General features: G+C 41.1%; 1 protein-coding gene across 4 annotated transcripts in view; it reads right to left on the minus strand.

Annotated features, from left to right (window-relative positions):
• Positions 1-15,714, minus strand: part of LOC124145834 (inactive phospholipase C-like protein 2) — a 230,190-nt gene that overhangs the window by 142,646 nt on the left and 71,830 nt on the right. For 2 of the 4 annotated variants that reach the window (XM_048385568.1, XM_048385567.1), the window contains exon 2: positions 6,385-6,534. In XM_048385568.1, coding sequence (XP_048241525.1) covers positions 6,385-6,534 — 150 coding nt within the window. Of the gene's footprint in view, positions 1-6,384; positions 6,535-9,922; positions 10,213-14,498; positions 14,637-15,714 lie in introns of those variants that run through there. The other 2 variants (XM_048385570.1, XM_048385571.1) reach the window with 2 other exon arrangements.

A 15,714-nucleotide genomic window follows, 5' to 3' on the forward strand; every position in this document is an offset into this window, starting at 1 on the left:
TGTGTGTATGCGTGCGTGCATGTGCATGTGTGTGTGTATGCGTGCATGCGTGCGTGCGTGTGTGCATACACAAATGTCTGCTTGTACAAATCTGGACTGAAATGCCAGTTTTATAGTGGCAGCCAACTGAGATACCATGCCACAGTTTAGGTAAGGGTAACAACAAATACTATCTTTTAACATCTCTTAGTATTGCAAGGAGGGAGATTGAACAACTGATCTTCTCTTTTCAGGACAGACACCCTATCCACTGGACCATGGAGGTGGTCAACAAGATTATCGTGATAGGAAATGTGAGTCAAGGGCAATAATTACTCAAAAGACATTGTGGCATGTCAGAGTAACTTTAGGACGGTGAAAGAATCAGGTGTTCTTTAACTTCTTTTGAGTAGTCAGTGTTTGGCAATGACCAAAATGTCAGTGATCCAAAGGACCAGCAGACAGAAAAATCTACTGGTCCTGCTGGATCTCTACTGGACACAGTGGTGCTGACCAAAACAGGTCTTAAATTGCAGAAACTTTATCATGTTCATACAACAAGTGAGCATGCATAATTAGAAGGAGAAGCCAGTCAAGAGGGAAGCCACTGCACCACGCAGTTGTATCGGTTGCAAGTCTTGCTCAGTGTTTAGAGTCGATCTATTGCCAATTTCAAAAGTCGTTCAAACTTATTTAAGGTTACCTTGTTTCGTACCAAAAGTAACAAGCGGACCAGCATCTATATAATTTTACTGGTCCTTAAGGAAATATACTAGACGTGTGCCAGCGGGCCGGTGTTGGTGTGGAACACTAGTAGTGTATATGATGATGAAAGAGAGGAGTGAATGAATCACATTGTGCATCTCGATCCATCTTTACGAAGTTTCTCATCCCAAAACAATTAAAGTAGAATAAAATCCAATTAGCAATGTAGAAACCCTGCATCAGCATTTCGCCAAGTGTGTTCACGTGACATTTCCATACGCAAGAACTGACTCCTTATCTCCTACAGTCTCCACAAGACCTTTGATAGGGAGTCTGCAGCAGGGCTGATACATAACAAAGCTTCCAGCGAACCATTACATATTGTCCAGAACATGCCTCAGGAAAAGATAAAAGTGACAGCTCCACTCCAGGTATCCTTCAGAATCTACTGGGTTTGTTATACTTATAGGCTCCGTTGGTCCACAGATATAAAGTAAAAGCCTCTTGGAAGCTTCAACAATTAACAAATTCAACCTTCAGTGTAATACTGAAAGTGTGTGATTTATTATACATGTATACATACTTAGCACAAGGGATGAGGAAATCTGAGACAAGTGGATACTTCACTGCAATACAGAGAAAACTAACACTTCACATCAGGGCAATATCAATTTGACAGAACTTCTTCATGTCTGAATTATCACCCTTATAATTATTTTGGTAAAATGAGTGAGTGAGTATGGTTTTACGCCACTTTTAGCAATATTCCAGCAATTTCACGGCAGGGGACACCAGAAATGGGCTTCACATGTACCCATGTAGGGAATCAAACCCAGGTCTTCAGCATGACCAGGAAATGCATTAACCACCAGGCTACCCCACCAACCCTGAGTTTGGTGAGAGAACTATGTTAGTACTTCAGTTACACCACTGTATGTCAGCTTGGTGTGGGAGGAAAGCCCACAGTGATGCAGGACTTGTTATGTTTACCACTTTAGTGGAACTATGAGCACAGGCATGCTAATGACAAACCTGGAAACAGCGAGAAACTGTTATTCAAGTCCATGATCAAAGTTACCTGGGTCACCAAGGGATGAAACTCCGCACTGCGAATTGAAGCATCTTCTATGACTGAGCCACCCATGCCAACTTATATGTACTAACATGTCAAGGTTTCATGACCATCAGTTGCTTGGGTCTTTTCTGTTCTAGAGTACCCACGGGACAGGAACGACCAGTTATATTTCTGCCAATGACCTAATATGCCTTCTAGAATACATGACTCTAGCTACGAAAGTTGTTGTTTCATATAAGGTAAAGGCCAGACTGTTACACTGCATATCTTGTCCCTGATTAGACACACACTGACCATGAGTAATCCAATTACCGTCCCAGTCAGCTAACAGGAGAAACTCTACCAATAGCAGTAATGTGATTTTGCCACTTAACACCCTTTCAGATAGTTTCCGTTTGGGTTATATCTTATTAAAAGCTCCTGACCTGTCTCCAAGCTAGGCCTGACCTTTGGGCTGATGAGGATAAGTGTCAGAGGATGAAGACAATTCCCTGGGCTGTTGTCTGATGACAGGTATGTAAACAGAGCTGATTGAAGAAGATCACGGAGAGGAGGGTGTCGGCCATTGAAGTGACTGTCTGTCCCATTGGTCATCTGATTGAAGATCTCGGAGAGGAGGGTGTCGGACATTGAATGGACTGTCTGTCCCATTGGTGATCTGATTGAAGATCTCGGAGAGGAGGCTGTCGGCCATAGGATGGACTGTCTGTCCCATTGGTCATCTGATTGAAGATCTCGGAGAGGAGGGTGTCGGACATTGAAGTGACTGTCTGTCCCATTGGTCATCTGATTGAAGATCTCGGAGAGGAGGCTGTCGGCCATAGGATGGACTGTCTGTCCCATTGGTCATCTGATTGAAGATCTCGGAGAGGAGGGTGTCGGACATTGAATGGACTGTCTGTCCCATTGGTGATCTGATTGAAGATCTCGGAGAGGAGGGTGTCGGACATTGAATGGACTGTCTGTCCCATTGGTCATCATTGCCAGCAGCAAGTCCTGGTTCTAAGATGTTAATGCTACAATATTTCAGCTCTTAATGATTATCTAAACTTCGGGAAGTGGTCCACTGTCAGTGTAGTCATCTCGTACTGCAGGAAGTGCTCCACTATCAGTGTGGTCATCTTGTACTGCAGGAAGTGGTCCACTGTCAGTGTAGTCATCTTGTACTGCAGGAAGTGGTCCACTGTCAGTGTGGTCATCTTGTACTGCAGGAAGTGCTCCACTGTCAGTGTGGTCATCTTGTACTGCAGGAAGTGCTCCACTGTCAGTGTAGTCATCTTGTACTGCAGGAAGTGCTCCACTGTCAGTGTAGTCATCTTGTACTGCAGGAAGTGGTCCACTGTCAGTGTGGTCATCTTGTACTGCAGGAAGTGGTCCACTGTCAGTGTGGTCACCTTGTACTGCAGGAAGTGGTCCACTGTCAGTGTAGTCATCTTGTACTGCAGGAAGTGCTCCACTGTCAGTGTGGTCATCTTGTACTGCAGGAAGTGGTCAACTGTCAGTGTGGCCATCTTATACTGCAGGAACTAAGACCAACATAAGAGCCCAATTGGATAAGTCATCTCCAAAATTTACACTTTAAAACTTGTGGGCATTTTTATACTATAAAAATTCTTGATTCTAGTACTGTAGGAAGCAGTCCACTATGTCAGTGTGAAGTCTTCACTCTACAGGAAGTGGCCACTATGTCAGTGTGGGGTCTTCACTCTACAGGAAGTGGCCACTATGTCAGTGTGGAGTCTTCACTCTACAGGAAGTGGCCACTATGTCAGTGTGGGGTCTTCACTCTACAGGAAGTGGCCACTATGTCAGTGTGGAGTCTTCACTCTACAGGAAGTGGCCACTATGTCAGTGTGGAGTCTTCACTCTACAGGAAGTGGCCACTATGTCAGTGTGGAGTCTTCACACTACAGGAATTGGCCACTATGTCAGTGTGGAGTCTTCACTCTACAGGAAGTGGCCACTTTGTCAGTGTGGAGTCTTCACTCTACAGGAAGTGGCCACTATGTCAGTGTGGGGTCTTCACTCTACAGGAAGTGGCCACTATGTCAGTGTGGAGTCTTCACACTACAGGAATTGGCCACTATATCAGTGCAGTCAGACATCTGTCACCTTAAAGGATCAATGACTCACATGATCATCCTGACATTGCCTGTGCCCTTACTTAATGGTACAAATGAGGTCAGTGGTTAAGATTGCATAAAATTGCATTGACCACCTATTCCCATGTCTGCTGATTTGAATGCTCTATGGATTTCATGGTCGCAGCAACCATGGCTTTTATTCACTCATCGACATCCTACAAACCAAATCATTGGTTGGAATAACATCATCTTTCCACAATGTCTCCTAGATTCAGCGTCCATCAGCATCATTCATCCAAGAAGTATTCACTCTTCTTCATTTGTCCAACTCAGCAAACATAATACCAAATCATCTAACAGTTACATATTCATTGAACCCTTATGACAACAGGCCCGTGAAATTCGAACATATCCTCTTATTAACATGGTCATAAATTCCAGGAACATACAGGATGACAATAATACATAGCTGCACACACTCTCGGTATGGCGCCATCCCAGCAGTAAACCTTTGGCTTACTGTCAACATCAATAACACGGCCAAACTGACCGGATAAAGTTTCCCATTTCCTTGCAAGCATGTATTATCAAACACAGACTGGTCTTTATCCCCATAATGAAGGTAATCCTCTTGCCAGGGATCTAGAGATGCCTGGACCATGTGCCTGGCTGTGTTATATTAATTACTGGTCATCTCCAAGGCTTAGTAATGCTAATCCTGAGCATGTTGCCAAGTTAAACGGTCATCTCATTTGAAGTTGCAGTGATTGATGAGATAGGAAGAATGCATTTTCAGATATAACACAACACAATATCCGTTTGAAAATTGTAATTACATTTGACAATCATTTCCAGATAATTTCCATTTGAAAATATGACCAAATTAACATATTTAGGCAAAAACTGGACAAACAGATTTTCTGATTTTGACTTTACAGCAATAACACTGCCAGCCCCAGCCTGAGTTCATTTGGCGTTAGTTTGTTTGTTTGTTTGTTTGTTCTTGAATGCTGCACCCAGCAATATTCCAGCTATATGACCGCAGTCTGTAAATAATCGAGTCTGGACCAGACAATCCAGTGATTGACATCATGAACATTGATCCACGCAATTGGGATATGATGAAATGCATCAACCAAGTCAGTGAGTCTGACCATCCGATCATGTTAGTCGCCTTTTACAACAAGCATGGATTGCTGAAGACCTATTCTACCCCGATCTTCACAGGTCACTTTGACATTAGATCCGGGTGACAAATTCGTAGTCACTCTCACTGACTTGGTTGATGCATGTCATTGTATTCCAATTGCAAAGTTCAATGTTCATGATATCAATCACTGGATTGTCTGAGCAAGACTTGATTACTTACAGACAGAGGTCATATAGCGGGAAGTGTGAATTGTAGCATTTAAAAACAAACAATCAAACAAACAAACAAACAAACAATCACCTAATGTTAAAAGTTTTCTCAGGGCTAATAGAATTTCAGGTTTTTTATGGGTAGTCCAATCTTTTCACTTAAAGGGCAAGTAATTGTTCCAGATACTTTTAAGTTCTGACACACACAACACTTAGAAAAGCCACTGTATTTGCTTGTTTACGGTTGAACACTGCCATCTACCTACATGACAGCTGACGGTAAACAACTGACATTATGAGGAATGACCCATGTCATCAGAGTATGTCAGATTCAACCGAATCACTGAGTCTGGCCATCCAGTGATAGAAATTGGCACTCATCCTGTAGTCCTTGCCAAACTGCCCAACAGTTAAGGTATCATGAGGACAAGTACATATTTGACATTTTGAAGGTTTTGCTACATGTAATCATCACAAGTACTAGAGGACTAAATATGTTAGTTTCTATCCCTGTCATCTGATCCAGTAAGTCACATCTTACAACAAGCATAAGATGCTGAATCATGAGACAGCGTCAAGCCCTTGTCAGAACCCTAATGTTAACAGCTACAAAAATAGTGATGTCTTGATACAAATAACAAAGAAGACCTCAAGGACCCCAGAACCTTAATTATTTTCTACACAGTGTTACATATTCTGATCTCAATGAACAAAAGCCCTGTGGGTACTGTCCTTCTTCAGACAGAATATTTGTGACATTTGTCAACACTTCATAGCAAGGTCCATAAATAAATAACAGAGTAAACCAAACACTTCCTGCGTGCTTCCTTGAACATCAACCAACATTATTGTTGACTATCAAACAATATTACTGCAAAGTAACCAGTCTATCAGCACTGAGAGACTGGCCAGTGCCACGGGGAAACAGACATGATGAAAGATAAGCACACAGGTCCATGGTCGCACACAGGTCCATGGTCGGCAAGTGGAAGTCTGCCACAGTGAATCAGATGTTCTTCAGCATGCCCATTTCTTATTTTGCTCAGAAGCAGGAAACATAACCACCCAATCAAAGATCGAGTGGAAGAGGGTGAGTGAATGAAATCGGTAAGTCATGGATGTAGATAAGCACGACAAATGATGAGGATAAGAATGGGAATCGACAAGACAAGTGTAACTTACTTCTTGCTTTGTGCGCTTTCTTTGACGTGGGCTGCCATCGTATCTCCGTCATGTCATTGCTGAGCGAGAAGAAGCGGTGGTACTGCCGACTATTGGATCGCACCTTTATCAACTCACTGCCATTCTGCATGTACGCCAGGCAGTCCTGGGCTGAAAACACAAAACATGCATTAGATAAATAATTATCCAGTGTTCACTCTATAGCATAGTAATTGTTTGTTTGTTTCTTTGTTGTTTAACGCCACACTAATATTCCAGCTACATGATGTTAGTCTGTAAATAGTCCAGTCTTACCAGACAAACCGGTGATTGATATCATGAGCATCGATCTAAACAACTGGGATACAATGACATACATCAATCAAGGCAGTGAGCCTGACCCAACAATCCATTTAGTCCCCTCTTCATGACATTCTCAGGTGGCAGGGGACCAATTATAATCAGGATATGAATGAGATATTTCAGTTATGACACTGAAAATATCAGCAATGTGTGTCACAAGGGTGTAAGGTTTCTATATCTAGCTATATCTAGGTATCTATATCTAGGCTGTCACGCATACGAGTGACCCCCTCTCATTCATCATAACATTAATCACTGGTATGTGTGGTCCAGGCTATGTCAAGTTCAGGTAACTCCCATATTACTGCTGACTGCGGTGTTCAACAGGAAGCAACCATCACTACCCTCCAACTAATCAGTGCAAATAGTGACGTTTTATCGTTACCCTCCAACTAAACAGTGCAAATAGTGACGTTTCATGGTTACCCTCCAACTAATCAGTGCAAATAGTGACGTTTTATTGTTACCCTCCAACTAAACAGTGTAAATAGTGACGTTTTATCGTTACCCTCCAACTAAACAGTGTAAATAGTGACGTTTTATCGTTACCCTCCAACTAAACAGTGTAAATAGTAACGTTTTATCGTTACCCTCCAACTAATCAGTGTAAATAGTGACGTTTTATCGTTACCCTCCAACTAAACAGTGTAAATAGTGACGTTTTATCTTTACCCTCCAACTAAACAGTGTAAATAGTGACGTTTTATCGTTACCCTCCAACTAAACAGTGTAAATAGTGACGTTTTATCGTTACCCTCCAACTAAACAGTGTAAATAGTGACGTTTTATCTTTACCCTCCAACTAATCAGTGTAAATAGTGACGTTTTATCGTTACCCTCCAACTAAACAGTGTAAATAGTGACGTTTTATCGTTACCCTCCAACTAATCAGTGTAAATAGTGACGTTTTATCGTTACCCTCCAACTAAACAGTGTAAATAGTGACGTTTTATCGTTACCCTCCAACTAATCAGTGCAAATAGTGACGTTTTATCTTTACCCTCCAACTAATCAGTGCAAATAGTGACGTTTTATCGTTACCCACCAACTAAACAGTGTAAATAGTGACGTTTTATCGTTACCCTCCAACTAAACAGTGTAAATAGTGACGTTTTATCATTACCCTCCAACTAAACAGTGCAAATAGTGACGTTTTATCATAACCCTCCAACTGAACAGTGCAAATAGTGACGTTTCATCGTTACCCTCCCAACTAAACAGTGCAAAAAGTGACGTTTCATCATAATCCTCTAACTAAACAGTGCAAATAGTGACGTTTCATCATAACCCTCTAACTAATCAGTGCAAATAGTGACGTTTTATCTTTACCCTCCAACTAATCAGTGTAAATAGTGACGTTTTATCGTTACCCACCAACTAAACAGTGTAAATAGTGACGTTTTATCGTTACCCTCCAACTAAACAGTGTAAACAGGAGAGACATGAACGGAGACATGAACGGAGACATGAATGGAGAGACATGAATGGAGACATGAACGGAGACATGAATGGAGACATGAATGGAGAGACCTGAACGGAGACATGAATGGAGAGTCATGAATGGAGTCATGAATGGAGTCATGAATGGAGAGACATGAATGGAGAGACATGAACGGAGACATGAATGGAGAGACATGAATGGAGAGACATGAATGGAGAGACATGAACGGAGACATGAATGGAGAGACATGAACGGAGACATGAATGGAGAGACATGAATGGAGAGACATGAATGGAGACATGAATGGAGAGACATGAATGGAGAGACATGAACGGAGACATGAATGGAGATATGAACGGAGACATGAATGGAGAGACCTGAACGGAGACCTGAACGGAGACATGAATGGAGTCATGAATGGAGAGACATGAATGGAGAGACATGAACAGAGATATGAATTGAGAGACATGAACAGAGATATGAATGGAGAGACATGAATGGAGAGACATGAACAGAGATATGAACGGAGACATGAATGGAGAGACATGAATGGAGACATGAACGGAGACATGAACGGAGACATGAATGGAGAGACATGAACGGAGACATGAATGGAGATATGAATGGAGATATGAATGGAGAGACATGAACTGAGATATGAACGGAGAGACCTGAACAGATCCGCGAACAGAGACATGAATGGAGAAATGAATGGAGACATGAACGGATCTGCGAATGGAGACATGAAGGGATCCGCGAACGGAGACATGAATGGAGACATGAACGGATCCGCGACCAGAGACATGAATGGAGACATGAATGGAGACATGAATGGAGACATGAACGGATCTGCGAATTGAGACATGAACGGATCCGCGAACGGAGACATGAATGGAGACAAGAACAGAGAAATGAACAGATCCACGCACAGAGACTTAAATGAGAGACATGAACAGAGATATGAACGGAGAAATGAGCGGATCCATGAAATGAGATATGAACGGAGAAATGAGTGGATCCACGAACGGAGAAATGAATGGACCCACGAATAGAGACATGAATGGAGAGACATGAACGGAGACATGAACGGAGACATGAATGGAGAGACACGAATGGAGACATAAATGGAGACATGAACAGAGATATGAAAGGAGAAATGAATGGAGACATGAACGGAGAAATGACTAGAGACATAAACGGATCCATGAACAGAGACATGAAAGGAGAAATGAAAGGAGACATGAACAGAGACATGAATGGAGACATGAATGGAGACATGAGCGGATCTACGCACAGAGACTTGAATGTAGAAACATGAATGGAGATATGAACAGAGATATGAACGGAGAAATGAACGGATCAACGAATGGAGAGACATGAGGTGAGGTGAAATTGGGTTTAACGTCGCGTCCAAGATTATTGCACTTATATAGCGACGTGAATAGAGACATGAATGGAGAGACATGAACTGAGACATGAATGAAAGTTTGAATGGATGATGTTTGCTGCCTTTTTCAGAAATCATAGAGTAGTATAAGGCCAAACAAATACAGTTTAAGCTCTTTTCTCACACATTGACTTATATGCCTGTGTACAACTCCCAAGAATACAGTCAAACAAACAAAGTCAACAAGTATTAAATGACCATGGTCGTTACAGAGCAGGAATATTGCAGCATTTCACAAACATACAAACAAAAAACTCCCCTCAGAATCAATGACCATGACCGAAGACAAAGTGAAGTTGCTGTCATACCTCTGTCCCATTTCCACATTGCAATGTCCCAGCTCCCACCAGACAGAAGTGCCTACCTACGTTGCCTACATTAACCCCATAGGGAGAAGGGTCAATGTCAACATTCTAGTTTCTACAACACAGATAAACACTGGGCCTCGTCAGTGTGCCTACCTGGCCAGGTTGTATAGAAGCAAACATTATAACTCAACCTGCCTGGATATCCACAACAATCTGCATTGTAGGGAATTAAATATGCCCAGTGTTATCAGTCCAATAAACACAATATTAAAGCGTGATTTCATTGTGAGATACTTTTTCCCAAAATAATAGCTTCCTGGTGCAGACTGTTTGAATGACATTTGTGAAATCTGACAGGCAAGATTTTCCTGTATAGATAAATAGAAGTACATCATCAATCCAACAATCAACAAAAGCAACCCGTTTCCTGAAAGTCTCCATTATGAAAGTGAAGTTTGAATGGAATCAGTTTGTCATGTGTTTACACAACAGATCAGTCGACGCTGTCAACAAAGACTCAGCGGTCACGGAATATTTTGCAGAAATGCCTACTCGGTGCAGAACTGTACCTATCCAGCAGTAAATCCCCTTTTGTGCAGAATTTGCTTTTATCTGCCGCAGAATTCATCAAATACACTGCAGAAGTTTAACACTTGAGTCAAAAGCTGGTTTTAAACACATAAACGGATATTTATGCTGTTTTGAAGTGACGATCACTTTTGTACAATTGCTTACCGTATATGACCGCGTATAAGCCGAATTTTGAGGACCAGAAAAAAGATTCTGTAGAAAGGGGTCGGCTTATCCACGGGATACACTTTCATGATAGTATTTTTCAGATCGTGATCTGTCAGAAACATCGCCTGAATGACGGTCCGATAGATTACAACTTCCCGAAAGTTTGGAAGTTGCCACGACTAGAGCCATTATTGTTATAAATTATCAATAAAGTTGTTATTATACACCAATGTTGTCATTATTAAAAAAATGTTATGCATGTTACTACTTCCGATAATAAGTTTTCAATTGAATGTTCAAAGTTTATCGTTCTTCGTAAACTCCACAATCTTTACATGTAACAATATATGTAATTCACAGCTATAATATATAATCCCCAGATAAAATCGCCAATAGCTATTACGTACGTTTTGCAAAGTTCATAAATTGATAGTGAACAAGTGTCTACCTTTATTGAAAGAGGCAAATAAACAACTGTATCGGCGAGTTATTCCGTTCGCCATTTGCAAAAACATGTGATCAGCTGTTTCCTGTGACGTCACAAACGGTGACCACTGTGATTGCTTCCTGTTGTTTAAAGCAACACGGTACACAAGGAAATGAGCATTGATAATAACGGGCCGATTGGTATTGTCATGTTGTTTACACAAACATTTTCAAGTTGTGGGTGCTTAGCGATCGTATTGGGAGTAGGGTAGGGGCTTAATTCCTTTGTTTTCGAGAGATTAGTTTAATAAACTGGAAAAGCCTGTGAGTAAGTGATGGTCATTCAATGTGTTCATAGTATGATAGTTTATTTAATTCAATTGGATTAACATACAATAGTGGTGTAAAGGGGGTTATAAAAGTTGGTATATTTTTACTGACTGACATTTTCATCATGATTTTTAAACGAAAACGCCATGCTTACGATGCTGAATTCAAACTGTGAGTCTTCGCTCCAGCTGTTATATTTTCTCACAGGTTCATAATTCTATATACACCGATTCACAAAATGGCGCTTGGTTGTTGATGGCAACATATAACGATCATTATGGGATAAAAAACCCCGCGAGAAACAGCTTCCCACATTATGAAAGTGGATGGCTGGTTTGTTAAATCTTTATTAGAAATAATAATGACTTTTTCAATATAATTACAATGTTTTTCATCTTATATTTTTGAATATCTGCGAGTACCGGCACATGTCTTGCAGTCCCACTTCGCAGTGTTTTTTGTCTTTCAATTCCTGATTCGGCTTATCTGCGAGTCATATCATTTTCTTTCGTATTTCAATGGTCAAATTAACACCTCGGCTTATCTACGGGCTTATCCGTGGTCATATACGGTACCTAAAGTGCAAGTGATCTCCAGATTCACTTCAATAAGCTATTCTAGCCCTGGATAAGGTTTAAAAAAAAATATGCCTGCCACATGTTAAACAGTGCAAAAACACAAAATTCACAAAAATTAAACTTAAAAGTTTCGTGTGCAGAATCATCAAAATTTGGCTGCAGAATGTTGATTATTTTTTAGCTGGGGAAACGCCAGGACTGACAGATATTCCAGCACTAGAACAGCAACAATATTGCTTTTAAATTTTTTAATGAGTAGTTTACACAATACATGTTTTTCATTCAGACGAGAGGCCAGCCATATGACTGCAACACTGAAATTTATAAGCAAACAAATGACACACTTCACTAGAAATTATGCTAACCCTGACGGAGTACTTCCACATTCCTGGAGGACCCCCCCCCCCCCCCCCCCCCCCCCCCCCCCCCGCCCCCAGAATGTCCATGCATGATTAAATTGAGAAGTGCTGTTCCGGATCATTTAGAATATATGGTCTTGAACTTGTGATTTTTGCATACAAGTGAGCCTGTTTGACTGCATGTCCTTGGCCGAACATCACCACGACAACCCATCCTAGTGACAGAAAAGGAAATGCACACCCAAACTATTGACCCAATCTGTGCCGAGGATGACAGCGACTGTCAACAGCATTCTACATAAATCTATGAATTTTCTTCAGTATCTATTTGACATATCATCATAATCACCTTTGAATAATCAGCCAATTGATCAATGATGACTAATACATAACCTCGCAGGTTCATTGACAGCCTTGGAAATCTCCCTTGTCACGTTCATTGTGTCAGCCATTTCAAAGTTCTGTCAGTACAATCACTGACTTACTGTGACTGACTTCATGGACTTACTGAGGTGCTTCTATCCAGATATTTATCATCTAATTGTGAGAGACAGACAACTCTTATCAAATAGCGAAAGCCAAAACATAGTATGAATGCTGTCGCAAGCTCTATGAAGAGTCATGCTCCAATGAACTCACATGAATTGAAAGTCAATTCTTAAATGATGACTCCTGTAATGACTTAAGACTGAACAAGGATGATAGCCTGAGCAACAATCCAACACTTGGAGTACAATGACACACAATCAGCCAGGTCAAGTTTGTCATGAAGACTTCAAGGATAAAGGAGCAGAGTTCATCTTTTAACATCTCATGGTGTGACATGGCCAGGGGCTCAAACCTCCAACCTTCTGCTCTTCAGGCAGACGCTTTATCCACGAGGCCGATGAGTCTGAGATCAGATGACTCTAAACCACCCTCAGATATGAGGGGTGCTCTTACCAAGACTCGGAACCAAACAGGATACAAATATATGGGCTTATTCATTTAAAAAATGACCTAATGATATGTGTGACATAAGATTGCACAAGTTCATCAAAACTCATATTGTCAAGCATTGTACATCTTGCTACCAATATTTATTATTCAGCTTCTTTAATTAACACATCATGAAACAAATACAAATCCCCAGATCAGGTACTCCTGCAGAACTCGTCAAATCAACGGCGTACATGTTATTAGCAATGATCACAGACAGTAATGGCATGTTAACAGTTCTTTTCCCCACATATCAGTATGCCCTGCAGTCCAAACACTCTTAAACAACCAAAATAACAACCAAGCTAACACAAGAATCCAAGTCATCACCAGTATCCATGGTAGGAACGAGGATTTCTGAAATCAAAACCACCTCCCGTCACAATGTCAGACATTTTTACAACCTCTTCTGTTGCACAGAACATGAATCTTGCTCTGTGTCTGGCAGCAGTCACCAGAGTACACCCTGAAGGCCTGTACCTGATCCAACAGCTGACCACAGCCTGGACAACACAATATCTCTGCTGATTATCAGACAGGTGTCCTGCTGGACGTCCAACATACTTAACATCAGGAATAAAACTTTCCAGGATTTCGCTCACAAAAGGTTTTTCGAAGTAGGTAGTAGAAGCAGTACTTAAGGATTATATTGAACACAACTTCTTAAAAAGTGAGAGGTGGTCAGGTAGCCTAGTGGTTAAAGTGTTCACTTGTCACGACTAAGGATCAGGTTCGATTCCACACAAGGGTACAACGTGTTTGAAGTCAATTCCTGGTGTCTTCTTTCATGATATTGTTGGAATATTGCTAAAAGCTGCATAAAACCACTCACATTTCCACTCATAAAAGTAAGTGCATTTGGTTTGATGCAGTATTTCAGTTGCATCATGGCGTGTCAGCTGGATGTTGGACGAAAGTCCACTGTGATGCAGGTCCCAGATGATGACTACTTTGGTGAAACCCACAAGCATGGTCATGGTACCGACAAATCAAGGATCAAAATCGGGATTCAAACAGATCACAGGATTCTTGCACAGATAAGGGATGCAACCCTGCAAGATGGACCTCTGCACAAGAACATAAGCATTGATCTTTAAGAGTACAGTTCATAGCAGCCCCCCGTCTCCATAAAAAGCCTCCAAAGGATAAGCTCATAAGCCCACTTACCTAGCCAGCCTTTCAACAATGGTAATTCAAAATAAACACTCTGATGTTTCAAAGACATTTTGGCCAGCGGCTTCTGTATGTAGGACTGTCCTTACCATGTCGTCCTGCTTACAATGCTGGGAGAGACTTAATGATTTTTGTACATACACTGATACTTGACCAACACCCCACCCTCAGAAGCCGAGCTCGTAATGCTGTGTGGAGTAATTAGACAAGCATGTGCATGACGATAACTCCTGGCGCCATTAGATGGCACCACACCCAGACAATCAAGCAAGGATATCAGTTGGTCACAATCACAACTATTCAGAGTAGCCAAGTGGTAAAAGGATTCGCTCATTACGTCAAAGACCCAGGTTTGATTCCCGACGTGGGTACAATGTGTGAGGCCCATTTCCGGTGTCCCCTGCCATGATATTGCTGGAACATTGCTAAAAGCGGCATAAAACCATACTCACTCACTATTCAGAGCTGCCTACCCACAATTGCATCAATGTGTCATAGCTTTACTTTCTTTGTATATTTTAAAAACATTATGCATACAATGGTCACTTTTCATAGTGTTTTTGGTTGTAGGCATGCCAGGAATAACGTGATCTTATCTAAAAGATATATATCTATCTACCAAATAAAAAATAAAATCAACATGGAGTCCAGAACAATGATTAATGTCAGATCGGAAGCAATCTAGACTTGAGTTGAATTGATTTATTAATTTATTCTTTTGGGTCATGGAGGCAGACTAGTAGGCAACATTGATAACTTTTAATTTACAGATGAGAAACCATCTGTGTCTGCCTTCCGTTTTGACGCCATCTTTATTTAGCTTTGGTTACTTAAAAAGTTTGGACTAACTGAACAGGTTCCATACAGAAAAGGCAAAATAAGGATAGCGTTTTCAAATTCCATATCAGTTCTTAGACAGCAACCCGATCATGAAGGACTGCATAACAAAACAAAAGAACTCATTGCAAGAAAATGCATTTGGCATGTAATGAGGTAGGGCGTATAATCAATTTTTAAAAGGTTTTTAGTTAACAAAATCTGCAAAAGTAGGCAGATCTGAAGGCAGATCCAGCTACTTACAGTGACAAAGTAGAGATAATTTATGGATAACAACTTCTTTATTTACAGTAAAGGCGACTTTTCGGTATAGATCCTTATACCGTTGTCAAGCAATACTAACTGTGGTTTGTAAATAATCATTTCTGATCAA

Source organism: Haliotis rufescens, unplaced genomic scaffold (genome assembly GCF_023055435.1).
Source record: "Haliotis rufescens isolate VD_foot unplaced genomic scaffold, xgHalRufe1.0.p SCAF_6, whole genome shotgun sequence".
NCBI classification, from domain to species: Eukaryota; Metazoa; Mollusca; class Gastropoda; order Lepetellida; family Haliotidae; genus Haliotis; species Haliotis rufescens.